The 15,111-nt window shown below is 40.0% G+C and overlaps 1 protein-coding gene across 2 annotated transcripts in view; it reads left to right on the top strand.

Moving 5' to 3' along the window:
* The window catches only part of tsc22d3 (TSC22 domain family, member 3), a 33,421-nt gene extending 18,563 nt beyond the window's left edge, over window positions 1–14,858 (top strand). The window contains exons 1-3 of one of the 2 annotated variants that reach the window (XM_078260522.1): window positions 11,683–12,002; window positions 12,528–12,579; window positions 13,137–14,858. In XM_078260522.1, the coding sequence (XP_078116648.1) occupies window positions 11,878–12,002; window positions 12,528–12,579; window positions 13,137–13,391 (432 nt within the window). In that variant the 5' untranslated portion in view covers window positions 11,683–11,877 and the 3' untranslated portion in view covers window positions 13,392–14,858. Of the gene's footprint in view, window positions 1–11,682; window positions 12,003–12,527; window positions 12,580–13,136 lie in introns of those variants that run through there. The other variant, XM_078260521.1, reaches the window with a different exon arrangement.
* The last annotated feature ends 253 nt before the right edge of the window (window positions 14,859–15,111 follow it).

A 15,111-nucleotide genomic window follows, 5' to 3' on the forward strand; every position in this document is an offset into this window, starting at 1 on the left:
GAAGTGGAAGTATTTCCTGTTTGTTTCTCGGAGGAGAGCTTGAACCTTAACGTTGCTGTCAGCCAATCATCTGCTGCAAAATCCTCAAATTTAAAGAGAACATTTTATTTTTATGGAAAATTAATTGAGGTGAAATGAATGCTGGCTTTAAGCTTATCCCTCACAGTTACATGTGTTTGTATTTAAAGCACATAAATTGTTCCCTATGAGACTTTCGCAATTGCAAAGTACTGACACCATTAGTGTGATTATTCAGCAGCTACAGCATAACTGGTTGCTTAGCTCAAACATTTGCATTTATTACAAAGCAGCATGCTGAATGAGCTATGGGTGGGAAGTGTTTTCAAGGAGAATCCCATCACAAAAAGACAAGCTCTCCTCATTTATAACAGCAACACAAAGTAGCATAAATACCACATTAATGGAAGTGGCATCTCCAAACTCAGTGAATGCAACATTTTGTGATACTGTGGATGCTTATATGTTTATCGCATGATTTTATTGTGCATGGGATGTAAGATGTTACCTCACAATGTATTTGTCAGATTTTCTGACTTCTGACAACAAGTCACCAAATATCCTGACGTCAAGTTCCGATCTGTTCCCTTCTTATTGACCCTACTGCACGTCTACAAACGGCGCATGACCAAGAAAAAACAAAACAACCTTCAAATGACCAATCAGTAAAGCTTATAAGACTTGCGTCTTTGTGTGAGAGGTAGCCTTTTTGGCTTTTTGAAGGCAGGATATGCTGGGGTTCCTGTAAACTCCCAAACAACCTCTCAGCTCAGTACTGCACATATCACTTTGTTCCCAGTTTATTTGGATCATGCACCAGCTTTTGATGTTGATCCTTCCCCTGGCTGACTCACATCCTGAAATAGTGCTCTTGTGTTACACTATAACTCCTTCTGAACTGATATCAGTCACAAGGAAAATCAAGAGAGTTGACTATTTTGAGGCCTGGAGAATGTTTTATTCCCTTAAAAAAATAGGGAGAACCTGAATCATGATCAGGCTACATAACTGTAACTGCTAGCCCATGTTAACTTCCTGTTTTTCATGGCTAGTGGTAATAGATATAGATGCTACAGACACAATAACCAAATCAAATCAAATATATGTTGATATTAAGGGCGTTCCATATAACTTAAATATAAAAAACAGTCAGTCAAATAATTATAACAAAGACCCAGTGCCATTGACATGATGCACTCTACACAGTTCAACAGCACAGCAGAGAGGAGACCAATAAATGGTTCTTAGTTAATCAATAGCCATGTAGGCAGATAAAGCTCTACTTTTATCACTTGCATAAGTAAGTGCATATATGTACATGCAATGTTATTACATTACATTAAGAAACATGATGTAATAATACTTTTTAACATAAATAATTGTATATTTTAACATATCACCTGGTGATATAGTGATAATGTAATGTGATGCTATGTTATTACATTATTTAACCATACAATACATTAAATACGTAGACAGATTAGAACTTGATATACTATATCAGGGGTCTAACATAAAGATGAAGCATCCTCAAGGCTGCAATTAATTCTATTACTTTTTTTTATAGTGTATTGCAATTAACAATAATACGTCCTCATTAACTTAGCAAAATTTAGCAATGAGAGTTATGATGTAATATGGGTGTTTAAGCCCGAATGTATTCCTTTTACAGTCTTCACAAGGGTGGCCGACATCTGGATACACATTTCAGTTGTTCTCCTAAAGGAGATGTGGCTAGCTTCTCATTAACTTTTCTTGAAGCTTTCTTCTATCAAATTCCAACATATTTTCTTTTAAGACTCAGTAGAACGTGGGTCTGCACATCTGGCCCTGTCCTCATCCGTCTCTGCCTGTCCTCTGTCAGTAGGGGACCCTCACCACGCAGACAGGCTGAGGAAACATAGCGTACACTGTGTTCTCTTACTCTTTGGCCCTCCTCTCGGTTTGCATGTGATCCACACTTTACCTCTGTGGGACTGCACAGCCCTATTGCCCCTGTGGTTTTTCAGACACCAGAGTTCAAAGGTTTTAATTTGTGATGCTATTTGAAAGGGAGAATTATACGAGGTGCTGAATATACATGAGATCCCTGGTGCACCACTTCACAGCTGCACTTTGAGTTATATCTGGTTCCCCTTTGAGAGAATGTAAAAAGTGGCATGTGAATGGTTTTAATTCAACAACAGTAATAGCTGGGGTAATTTTATGTGCATATTTACATTATGAACGCATCGTAGCTTGCTGTCCGACTACACCGATTCTATGTCTGAGGCAATCAATCCAAGTTTTCAATAGCGTTGCCCCAAGTAAATGGAGGGGGGGGGGGGCTGGAGTGGGAGAAGTGGTCCATGTCCTTTCTATTCTATTGTCTATAGATCATGTATAACGTACAATTTAATCAGGATATCATATAAATGTTACCCTTTAAAAGCATTGCTTTTTTTTGAGGGTGTTATGGTCCCCAGTATCTGTATACTACAATGTGGTTCTAAAAAATAAAGTTGTCATACATATACCATATAACATATACAAGTATCCATTTGTATTCTATCATCATGAGCAACTTGGTAAAAACGCAGCCTGGTCACTGCTATCCCAAGTGACTTTACAAGGAAACAAGTATATATATAGGCCTATAATATTAGAATTTTTCTTTCTACTTGAAATAGATACATTTTTGTAGTTGACAAAATTTCACCAGCATGATTCATCATAAGACTTAATCTTAGATTGTATTATGAAGTTGTGGAGATGTGAGGCACCCCAGGGCAGAAAGGGATTGACAGATGGCACAAAATGAAAATGTAACACATAAAGTTTTAGGAAATGTATGACAAAATACAATAAATATAAGTAAATTCTTAGTTTTTTGAAACAAAGTTTTTGTATGTATGACTTGTACTTCTACTGGAAGAACTGCTTTGTAATAAAAAACAATTTTTATTTTGTAATACTGGAGGTTTAGAATAACAGCAAATCATCACTCTATGTATACATCTCCAATACTGGAAATGGATCATTTTAACATAAGAATACAAACATGGTAATCTTGTTTATCCACATGCAGGCCAAAACAACAAAACTGGAAAGAAATCTATATACATGCATACATATAAACCCTGTACTGGGAGAAATGGTGAAGAAATTGGAAGACATTATGAACATTTGTGGAGCTGTTTAAGCTGTAAAAGCACTTTTCTTCAGCAGCAATGACCGCTAATGACTTGTCTCAAATTATCCGTGGGAAATTAGTTGTTATTCCACCGTCATCTCGCAGGTGACAAAGGATTAGCTTTAATGCTCAGCGGAAAAGCCTGCTGGAGTCTGTGGGAACGATTCTGTGTTTGGATGACACCGACAGCGATAGTAAGCAGGGTGCCTATCATCCAGTTAAATCCAGATTGTGCAGACAAGGCCAGACGTGCATGAGAATCCACGTATACGAGCGTGTGGCGAACCGCACGCATCGACATACACACGGGTATAACAAAAACACATGCAAGCACACAAACGCACATCAGGGGACGGTCCATCGTGGGCCCAGCTCCCTCCAGTGTTGTCCCAGTTGCTGGTGACTTGGGTCACACAGCTGCAGGCTGAGCCAGACACACAGCTGGAAAAGGTTGAGGAAAGTTGGAAGATGAAGAGAGGGAGAGTTTGAGAGGTAGAAACGAATTGAAAGAAGGTGGTTATATTAAAATAAGGTATACTTTAGAAAAAAAAAAAAAAAGGTTAAACAAAAAAAAAGAGAGGTACTCGCGATGTTATATGCGGCCGAGGGCGTTTTATCACCCTTTTTCTTCTTCCTCACTCAAATTCAGTTTTTCAAACGTCTTTGATTTTCTCTGTCATTTTCCCTCTTTACTATTTTGTGCTGTAAAGCAATTAAGTGGAAGGGCTATAAAGATGCCCAGCCATCAGTCAGCAGATCTATTCACTTATAGCACATATGCTGCCATATAAAGATGCTCAGCCTTCACTTAGCAGATATATTTATATACAGCACAGATGCCACAAACCTTCTTAGTAACATCCTTTTTGCTCATGAGAAACAGAACATACAGTTCCAAAAACGTTTTTGTAATGACTTATAGATGTTAAAATTGTAGCATATTGAAGCTCAACAGATGACACTGTTTGCAATGAAAAATAAAACCTGCCAACTTAGAGCTGATAGTGCGGTATAACCCATTGCTCTGCCTTGGAGCGATTCTATGTGTATCAATCAACTTCACAGCACATACTGTACAGTAGATTTCCTTTTCCCAGTGCCATGACTGTCAGGATTTCGGTGCAGTATGTACCCATTAGTGGGATGTCAGCATTCTCCGGCTGAAAGTGACTCAGATTAGACATAGATACACACAACCACACCGACTACGACAGCTGAGGTATATAGTACACTAAAGTAACATAGGCAGATGAATATAGACAGATGGCAGTGAACTCTGTAACCTTTTGTTCTGGGACATGATCCAGCCAACAGTGTAAATATCACAGGTGCCATGCAAAGTGGCAGCCACTGCCACTCAGTGTGATTTGGATTCATGTCTTTTGAATATCACTTTTCATGCTTTGTACTGTATGTAAGTAAATAGCATGCATACATGCATACCCTGAATTTAATTCCAGAAATATACACTAATATATATTTTAGATTAGAAACTCAAATAGGTTGTGTGTATCTAAAAAAATAATGATCAATTCAACAGTTTTCTCATAAAAGTTTATGGTAATATAGGGGACCCAAACAGAGTCAAAGGGCTATGACATAGCTACTGTAATAACAGAGTCCACTGCTATTTAACACTGCATGGCCAATTGCGTCCACAACCTTTGACCTTTTGTAGAGCATCCACAGAGCCATTAGTGAGATCACTTAATTGCATCCTGAGAGTCTAATCCGTGGTTTTCCATAGCAGACAATCTTGTGTGTGTACACCTGTTTGCACTAAAAAACACAGATGGGAATCCTATGGGCTATTGGCTAGAATATACTGTTATTTCTTTTTAGGGGGATGTTGGGTTGGGGGGATAATTGTGGCCTGACAGGAGTTCACCATACTGTGATATTCCCCGGACACACTCCTCTTGGTCTATGTCAGTATTTCACAGTAAATTTAGCCAGGACATTCTCTTCGTTATAGCACAAGGTAAATCTTTACATTATGGCCTGAAGCTGTCTGCTGAATCACAGCCTGGTGCCAGATGCTGCCAAGTCCCCAAGCTTGTTAACTGCAATATACTGCACACAGCACCATTAGCTACAGCACTGTGTGCCCTGCTGTAAACTGCTATTAGTTTCAGTGAAGGCTACTGTATATTCACTTATAATCACTTTGTATGAACTGAAATTAAGTAGAAATGAAGCAATACAGTGGCCCTTTGTGTTGTCTCGAGGAATCAAATCAAGGCAAGTGAGTCTTTTGCGGTGGTAATGAACAAAGTTAATCATGTCACCTAGGCAGATAGAACAAGATCTTCCATCAAGGGACTAATGAGTTTCAGTTCTGCACAGATGCTGGAAAGTACAAACACACACACACACACACACACACACACACACACACACACACACACACACACACACACACACACACACACACACACACACACACACACCTGGTCGCGGTGTCCTCTGATTTTGTAACAGCTGCCTTTAGGGATATACAGGAGGGAAAATGCTATGCTATGTTTCCTGCCATGCAAATCATAATTAAAGCCTTTCTGTAGCTAAGTACAGCCTATTAAAAAAGTTGCTTCTTTGCCGTCTGTAACCAACATTTAGCCAAACTGCTTAACACAGCAGCGCAGACTCATAGTAAATGCTGCGTTCACAACATAGGCTACTGTTTTTAAACTCTTAAGCTAATACAGTATATAATCAGGTTTAATACCTGGTTGTTTAGGCTGTGTGGCATCACTGCCATCATGAAATGGTATGACAGCAAAAGTCACATTTATTTTTCTTTTTACCCCTCATTCTCCCTTTCTTCAGAGATTCAGGGAAATAAATTGCTGTCCCCTAACACAACATGATAACACGATTAAAAGCCTTGTCAATCACTGTAATTACATGGTGCCACTTGTGTGGCAGAAAAATAAAAACAATACTGTAAAGAAACTACAGTATCTACGATGTCACCCATTGGTTTCATTAGAGGGAAGATTTCAGCTATATTTCTGGATATCATAAGTGCTACATTAAGACGTATACATGTCTTTTCATGTAACACCCCAAGAAATTGGAGACAATGAAAAAGAAAAAGAAAAAGAAAAACATCCACCTGAGTGCGAATGACTAAGCTGAATACAAAAGGATTAAATGTTCTCGATTTTAAATGAATTGCTCCTGACATGATGGGTGTAAACATGCCCAGTGCAAGCCATCTATTCCCTCTGCTGTCCCGGCAAATAACCCTGAGTAATGATTGTGATCAGTGATTGAGTGTTAGAAACTGAACTGAAATTCCACCATAACAAGAAAATATAAATTACATTTTGTTGACTTGAGAAGGTGTGTGGTACAATAATATTCACCCGACCAAATTATCTTTAACTATAGGCCTGCAGTAATTAATAATCTTAAGGTATACTGTAGACTCACATTTCTGATCTGAAGCTCCCTATTATTGCTTGACATTTAGTTCATTGTACCTTTGCCTTCTGAATTTATATCTTAATAATACAATATTTGACATTACAGTAAATCCTATCTAGTGATAGATGCCAATTAGCAAATGTTACAAAACAAAGAATTCACCTTTGACAACATGCAGAAACACGACTGTCTGTCATGTAACACCACACCTGCTGTGCATCAAAATACCATATCAGAAACTTACTTTTGCTGTTGCACCTTTACCAGTGGCAATAGCTCTCCAAACATTACTAGATTAATTACACCCCTCAAGACAAAAAAGGCTTTCTGAAACTGACAAACCCACTAAGCCTTAAAAGTGTTCAGGGGATTGCGAATGCTACACACACAATCTGAAATGTTACATAAAATACCACTGAGCTAATTTATCTGCCTCAGCTTGGTTTTACACACAAGTTCTGAGCAGTGTAACAATTTCTCTTAAGCGCTCCAAAACCATTCCATATAAGTGAGCAAACACTATGATGTTTGCTCTTATTTGGCTGCCTTTAGAGTCCTGGAAAATCTGGTGCCCAATAAGGTCAGTAGATGTCAAACAAGTCTATTTCACATCATGGAACAATGGCCCGATGATGTGTTTTATTACACTTATTACCACTGATTGAATGAGGTATGGAGATAGGCATGATGATTATTCAGGTACACTTAGAGAAAGATATTTTGCTTTGTCTGCCTGAAACAGACGCTCCAGCAGCAAAGAGATGAAACAATTGGTGCCTTTTCATTGTGACTCTCGGGCATTGTGTTCCACTGGATTCGAGATGTATCATACAAGTGCCAGTCAGAGCATGGCACTCACAGTTATGGCTGCTTATCCAGAGGTATCGCCAGCACGCCAGTCAATTGTCTCTTTGTGCTTTGAGAAAACAGTTGTTGAGAACAAACAACAGCAGAACAGGGAGCAAACAGTCAAAGGGCTCCTGACGCTTCATTTGGAAGCCAAGATGGGACACTCTCAGACGCGTCCCACTGTTGGGGCTATACCACCCTCTCCCAGGACAGTGTGCGCCCTCCGCCTGGCCGAACCGTCCCACAGATTCTGCTGCCATTACCAGCACTTCAGCTATCCTGAGAGAGCTATGAGCTACTCGCCCCCTTACTCACCGAGTCTGTTTAAGAGGCCAGAACGGCGGTAAGTGGGGAACAGCAGAGGATAGTCAGAGAGTTTGTCTTGTGTGTGAGAGGATATCTGGCATGATGGCGTGTCAGTGACAGATGTGCACATTAAAGGCAGTTCAGGAGAAGATGGCTGGTAACGGCAGTGTGTCAGTGTCTAAAAGATGTTGTAGATGCTGTATTGTCATGAAATGGCTTGGATTATAATTCACACATATGGCAGCGTTGGAAACTGTTTTTCATAATGTTCAATCTTGCCAAATAGAGAACAAAACAGGAAATGATGCTGCAGCATCATCTTTTCTGTATCAGCTGTGTTTAAAGAGATGTTGTGCCACTTTAACACATCTTTATTTCTCTGACATAAACCTTGATGATCATGATGTTAAAAGTCATCTTTTGGATTTCCACTGATTGTTGGCCGTCACATGAAGCTATACATGCATTCCAAGGGCAGAAATTGACAGCCTGTTAAATTCATTGAAATACCTCATGAGCAAGACCAAGGCGAAGTACCTTGTTTCTATTGATGGCGCTTTTATAGGTGATGTGATAATAATGAGTGCTTCTGGGTGTCCCAGTGTATGTGGAGTGTTCAGTATTCATTGGTTGTAACCGCTCCTGTTGCTCACACTGACAGCTTCCACTGAGACAGCCTCTGGCTGCAGCCTAAGGCAGGGCTGTGTGTTCTCAGGCCACACTCTCATACACACCATACATTCCTAATTATACAAAAATGCAGATGGGACACGCGCAGTAAAAAGAAGAGAAAGGCATCCTTTTGACCAAGAAGTGATCTCAAACTGATACATTTTGTTTTCTCTGTGCATTTGACTACCTGTGTTTCTTATTGGGCTTATCTCGAATTTGGTCAAAACCCAAAAATAACGCGTCTCAGCTTCACTCTTCTTCAGCCATTGGTGCAGATGAATCAGAATTATATAATGCAGTTGGCTCTTGCACAAGGGACATCTGATGGAGACCGTGGCCCATCGCCTAGCTGAATAGTGACTCACTGGATATGGCACGCGCCAAACATGGTCAGACAGTAAGAGTTCCAGAGCAATATGAAGGGCTTAATTTCTTGAGAAGGCAGCACTGGTCAATATCTGTGGTACATAAACTGTTAAGAAACATGCAGATGCAATTTAAACTAGACTTGCTTAAGCTGCGTGTAAATATCTTTCACTAAGATTTGTGTTGGAGCAGTTTTTAAACTGTGAATTATGCAGGCAAAGCAGGAAGGTTATGAGCATCCAGTTTACACTGTCATCTTACTGCATACGGCTCATTAGGTATATTTTACTTGATCCGTCCAGGAAGGCTCCCCACTGTCTGTTGTTTTTATCTGTGCATCTGAGGAGAGCTACAGGTAATCTGTGTGACTCCCCCCTCCTAAGTGAGACTATCACAGCGGGGCAAGGTAATTCACCAGCCCCTCATTGCCAGAACAGGGCCTGCTATTAAACCTGGCAGCTGTACTGTCACAGCACGATATCTGAGACGACAGGCACTATGGGCCCTAATACCCAGTCAATGTGCTTTCTGCTTAGCCTTGTTAGGCCTACCAAAAGTCAGCCTTTCCACTCTCCCCATTTTACATAACAGAACTCCTTTTTCTACAACAAAATGTGGCAGACCTTAGTTTGCTATAGTGAGGGCTCTGGGTCATTTAGTATAATTTAAGTTTTGTGTACAGTGCAACCTTTTAGGAAATTTGCATGGAAAACCATTTCATTTTTATACACATAAAATAAGACCCACTCCGAAGAGAATTTAAATTCTAGCTGGTGATGTTCTCCATGTCGTTAGTGCTTTGGAAGAAAAACATTATACAACAGAGACTCGCTAATAGAAATTTAATTGACTTATCAGTATTGCATCAAAAATTGTAACAGAAAAAAGGAACATAATGTGACAGCTGAGAGGTGTTGAGCAATTACATTAAAGCTATTAAAACCTGCATGAATGCCTCACTGAAAACAAGGCATATTGCTCAATATATCTGCCAGTACTCAGTTGGAAATGCGGTGAAAAGAAAGATAACAGATAATAGCAGGTGTGTTTTTCTCTGTGTCTTCTGTGGTCAGATTCTACTAAAACTTGTTTATCACACTTTTCAGGATGATCAGTACAGTTGCGTCACATGTTCACAAGTTCAAAAGACAAAGTGCAAGAGGTCATAGCCTACACCAGAGAGCAGTCTTCAGGTTTAAAGCCAGACAGATTCCTGTATGCCCTCCCAATGAGTGGATATTTATACTAAATATAGCCTAAGTGGTGGTACACAGAACATGTGCACTACAATCTGTGCTCCCCTAAAATATCCTTGCCTGCTTTGTTGTTTAGTCCACACATTAGAAGTAACTACAGTATGATAAAAACTAAACAAAAAAACAAGTTGTAGGCTATGGCATATGTGATCAGTATTAAATACATAAATGAATGAATGAATGAATGAATAAATGGATGGATGGATGAATGAATGTATAAACAAATGGATGTAGATTGTCCTTTGAGAATTTCCCATATGTTTTCTAAGAAGAAAAAAACAACCTGGAGTTGTTGATTTATGGAGGCAGGAAAAGGTGTACAAAAAATTCCGTGGTAAACACTGTGTCCGTGAACAGAGCCTTTGTTATTAATATTGTCCCCTACGGGCCGGTGTACTAGACAGTTTCACCACTAGAGACCGATAGAGGTCAGACATAGACTGAGTGGAAATTGGCAGGGAGAGAGGTTGTTTCAGGACATTCCGTTATAGCATGCAGCCTACTAATTAAGGACAGTTTTACAAGTGTGTACTTGGCAAACCAAGAACAAATTAATACTTTTAAATTACATATTTAAAGAAAACATACTGTAAAATAGCCTTTTTTTTGTTTGTTTTTTGACAATTCGGGGTTTTATTTATTGCCGACACTAGTGACTTATTTATGCAGACCTACTGTGACATTTGTTTCGGTGGTTGTTATGATGTTGTCAGTTGCATTGAGTACGGATTTGGGTCTGTGGGTTAACTGCAGAAGCCAGTGGCAGAGGAAAAGTTCAGAAGCAGGGCATATGTAATGCAGCATTCAAATGCTTCTTTAAAAAACTCGTTTTTTCTAGGATCCCTTTTGTTTACTTATAGTAAGCTTAATGCAACCTAAAATTGAATTTTTTCTAATGCCAAAAATCTTTTTTTAATGTTTTGTTTTATAAAATAACTGTTTGAGAGGTGTACTTTGCACTTTGCTTTGCAGCATAACAATGACAAATGCATTGTTTTAATAATATAAAATAATTGATAACACTGAGCTGTTTTTGTCTTTGATTGTTTTTTATGAGATCCATCCAAAAAGAAATCTATCATACTACCAAGATGCATGGGCTACTTTAAGAGAGAACTACATCACTTTTATATTTATAATCTGTAGTATGTGTATCATGAAAAATGTAAATATCAAGTAATTAATTCTTTAGAATACAGTAGTTCCCTGAAATGAATGCATTAACCTAATATTAGGCATTTTATAATTGTAGGTTGTATACACCATTGCATCATATAATATGGTGTTATGTGTTATATTTCAATCTTCTGCACAATAGCATCAACACAAAGAACACCCCCCCACCAGTAGAATAAAAATCAAAGTCTCACAAAATAGCAATAGAGCAAAAGAGCCAGCCTCGTAAATACTTGAGTATTATTACGTGACTGATCGTACTTTGTTATCTCCCCCTCAATGTTTATTGTGTATAAGTTTGAGGTGGGATGCATTCATCATGGTCCAGTTCATAAATCCAGTTTTTCCGATGGCGCGGAAAGGCACCATCAAATCTGCCCCGCCACCTGCATGTACGCGTCAGATGACGTCAGGAGGCAAGTCATTTAAATAGAAGCCGGTGGCAGAAATAGCATCAGACAGTCGCTTGTTTAAACCGGCGAAGCTCATACACTGACACAGCATTGCGCTCAGCTAGCAGCAGCGAGTTAGTGCATCGCTACGAAAGACGAAACAAATCCGGATATACAGTTAGGTGACCAACTAGTCGCAAACGTGGCGAGAAGCGTAATCCAAACGAGTCTGGTACTCAACATGAGCACGGAGATGTTCGGTAAAACACCCATGGAGGTGGCCGTCTACCAGCTGCATAACTTCTCAATCTCGTTTTTCTCCTCGTTACTCGGAGGAGACGTTGTATCTGTCAAACTTGACAACAGGTAAATATCCGACACAGTCGCCATATTTTAGAAATGCATTATTTCGTTAATAATGATTACTTAATAATGATTACTATACATCGGAGCACGAGCCTATTCTCATTCTGACGTTGCTACAGGCCTCCAGCTAACGTTGACGTTACTATATTTCCATATAGCGGTTTATAACAAATGCTCTCGTGTGCAATGTCTGATATACTCCAAATGCCCAACTACCTTTCTCTTTGCTGCTGTCTGTTTGGACTGTGAACAGATATGTGCGCGGAGCTATGTACTGTATCAGTTCCTCATATACTCACGCTATAACCTAAATAAAAGCCTGACCATACTCTCAAAGCAATATTTAAAATGACGGCAGAGTAAACAGCTTTTCCTTTCTCTTTTGCAAGCTTTCTGTTTCACTGTCTACCAACGAATTCATTAATCCGCAATATGTTTGTTTTCCTAATAGTTTGGGGTCGAGTTGAAGTTAAGTAAATTACGTTGAACTGTTAAATAATGGCCTCTTTTCCTTGTCTTTTGCAGTGCCTCTGGTGCTAGCGTTGTGGCCATCGACAACAAGATTGAACAGGCGATGGTAAGCCGAGATATGACAAACTCCACACAAAGACATGCGAATAGGTTGCACTACAAAGTACATGCATGTCTTTTATATTCAAAATCCAGTTGACAGATTCCATTATGTCCTGAAGAAACTTTTTGTACATCAGCATGCACAGTGTAAAAGCTATAACCCACTGACCTCCTCAAAATGCAGTTTCCCCAATGCATCCTGCACAAAAGCAGCTCTCTATGAACGATCCTGTTATGTGAAGGCAGCATAGACTACTGTATGCTTTATTCATGTGATAAAGTAGAAAACAAGTGCGGAAGATGATGGCAGGAAGTACAGAATAAACGGAGACTGATAACATTTTGGCAGCTTACAATTATTGAAAACACCAATAGTCTGTTGTAACATGTATACTTCACTGTAGATCCATGCCAGTAAATGGACAAAATGGTGTATAAGAAATACTGTGACCGCAAACCCCATCATTTATTTTAGCACATGCATCAGCTGTGCAGTTCAACCTTAATCATTTCTCTGTTTCTATATCTAAACTGATCCAGCCGTTGTTCTTCTTATGACAGGATCTTGTCAAGAACCACCTGATGTACGCGGTGCGTGAGGAGGTGGAGGTCCTCAAAGAGCAGATCAAAGAGCTGGCGGAGAAGAACAACCAGCTCGAGAGGGAGAACTACCTGCTGAAAAACCTGGCCAGTCCAGAGCAGCTGGAGAAGTTCCAATCTCGCATCCCGACAGACACGCTGTTACCCCTGGACAATGTGAGCTCCCAGGTGACCGCAGACCATCCCTGCAGCCTCAGCACTGGCTCTGCTGTATAAGTGGCTCTGCCTTGGGGCGGGCAGAGCCACTGTTTCTTTACAGTAATGGACCTCCATTTGAACGTAAGCGTTACAAAAATCGCCTCCGCCGAGAACCCTTCGTAAGAGTGAAGGTGACGCATCGGGGCTGTAAATGATCGATGGGACACAAAAGAACTGTTGACATTGATAAGCACAAAACAGAACTTAGGACGCTCTGACTGGGGCGGTGTCAGGCCCGTCCTCTGATACCGTCCAACTCTTTGTCGTAGTCTCTCTGTGTAGACCAAAGTGCTACGAATAGAGAGAGGGCTGGCTAGACACCGACAAGCGCTTGCTTTCAGACCGCAAGGGGGCTTTCCCTGCCCTTCAAACAAACACCCTTTGCTCCAGAGAGGGGGAGTGAGGAGGTGTTGATTGGGCTGGCCCTGCCGCTGCTAACTTGGAAAGTGTTGGGGAGGGTGCTCCCCACTCACCCAGAGGAGACCCGTCTGAGGTGGTCCTCCATGTCTCAACGAGAAAAACCCCATCGTGTGGATTTGTCCGATCTCAAAATGCAAGTTTCAAGGACTCCCAGCCACACATTTCAGCCACATGATGAGGACCTTTCCTGTACCTATAATGTATGTGTTCATGTACATTTAAGCATAACAAGAATAATCAACAGAATAAGCTAAGGCAACAGGTGGAGGTTAATGCAGTATAGCCTATTAGAGCTGGTGGACCGCTGCAGTAGACTGATGAGTAAACTGTAATGATTCATAAAATGTAATCTCATATTGCCTGCTGTTGGGGCTTGCTGCTTATGGGGGGAATTAATCCAGCTATGTCTTCTGTTTTTTTGTTTGCGATTCTGAATCAAAATCAGTTGTTTGTAAAATAGGAGCATTGAGTGGTCTTACAAGATTTTTTTTTTTTTTTTTTTTTTTTTAATCTTGGGGACAGGCATATCTGCCTACCTTGTCTGCCTAGCTCTTCACAGTAAAGGATAACTACAATGTACATAAAGTTGAAACATCCTGCAGTAAACGTAGTGGAGATGGTGAGCAAGCAGAAGCCAGCATTTGTTGCTGCAGATGCACTCCTGATTTTAGCAGCGTCGTCCAATATCTGTTTCTTGCTCAGATGCCAACTTGATAACGATGGCATGACAACAGTGCCTGTCCTTTTAGTAAGAGGAACACATTTCCATACTGAGCTCTGTTGTTGTTGTTGTTTTCTAGCTACCAAAGACTTTTTGCCTTTTTTTGGGGGGTGGGGGGTTTCTTTCTTTTTCTTTTTTTTTTTCTCACGACAACAGAAGCTGAGCAAACCAGGACCATGTGTAAAACTTCACAGGGAGAAGTCTTGTTTGTAGCTAGTGCGAAAGTTTTTATGCATTTTGTAAAGATAACGGTATTGTTGCTGTAAAGTATCCTCAAAGTTGTTCACTATGGTGTTTGGATACAACTGCACATTTGCAATAAACCTTATGTTTACATAATACGATACGTGAACACTGTCTTTTGTTCATTCACTGCAGTCACATAGCTTGTGTGTGAGAGCCAAAAAAATTAAAGATTCATGATTGACTCATCCCACTGATACTTTTTAAGAAAAGTTTTTTTTTCTTTTTCTCCCAAAGTCAAAAGCTGTGTGACCACTAATAGTGAAGTAATAATAGCTGGTTGCCAGAGGACAGGAATCTGCCTGGGTGAAAAAACTGTTTGTCCTAGTAGCATTTCAGACAGATTGGCAGCCA

Source organism: Sander vitreus, chromosome 10 (genome assembly GCF_031162955.1).
Source record: "Sander vitreus isolate 19-12246 chromosome 10, sanVit1, whole genome shotgun sequence".
NCBI classification, from domain to species: domain Eukaryota; kingdom Metazoa; phylum Chordata; class Actinopteri; order Perciformes; family Percidae; genus Sander; species Sander vitreus.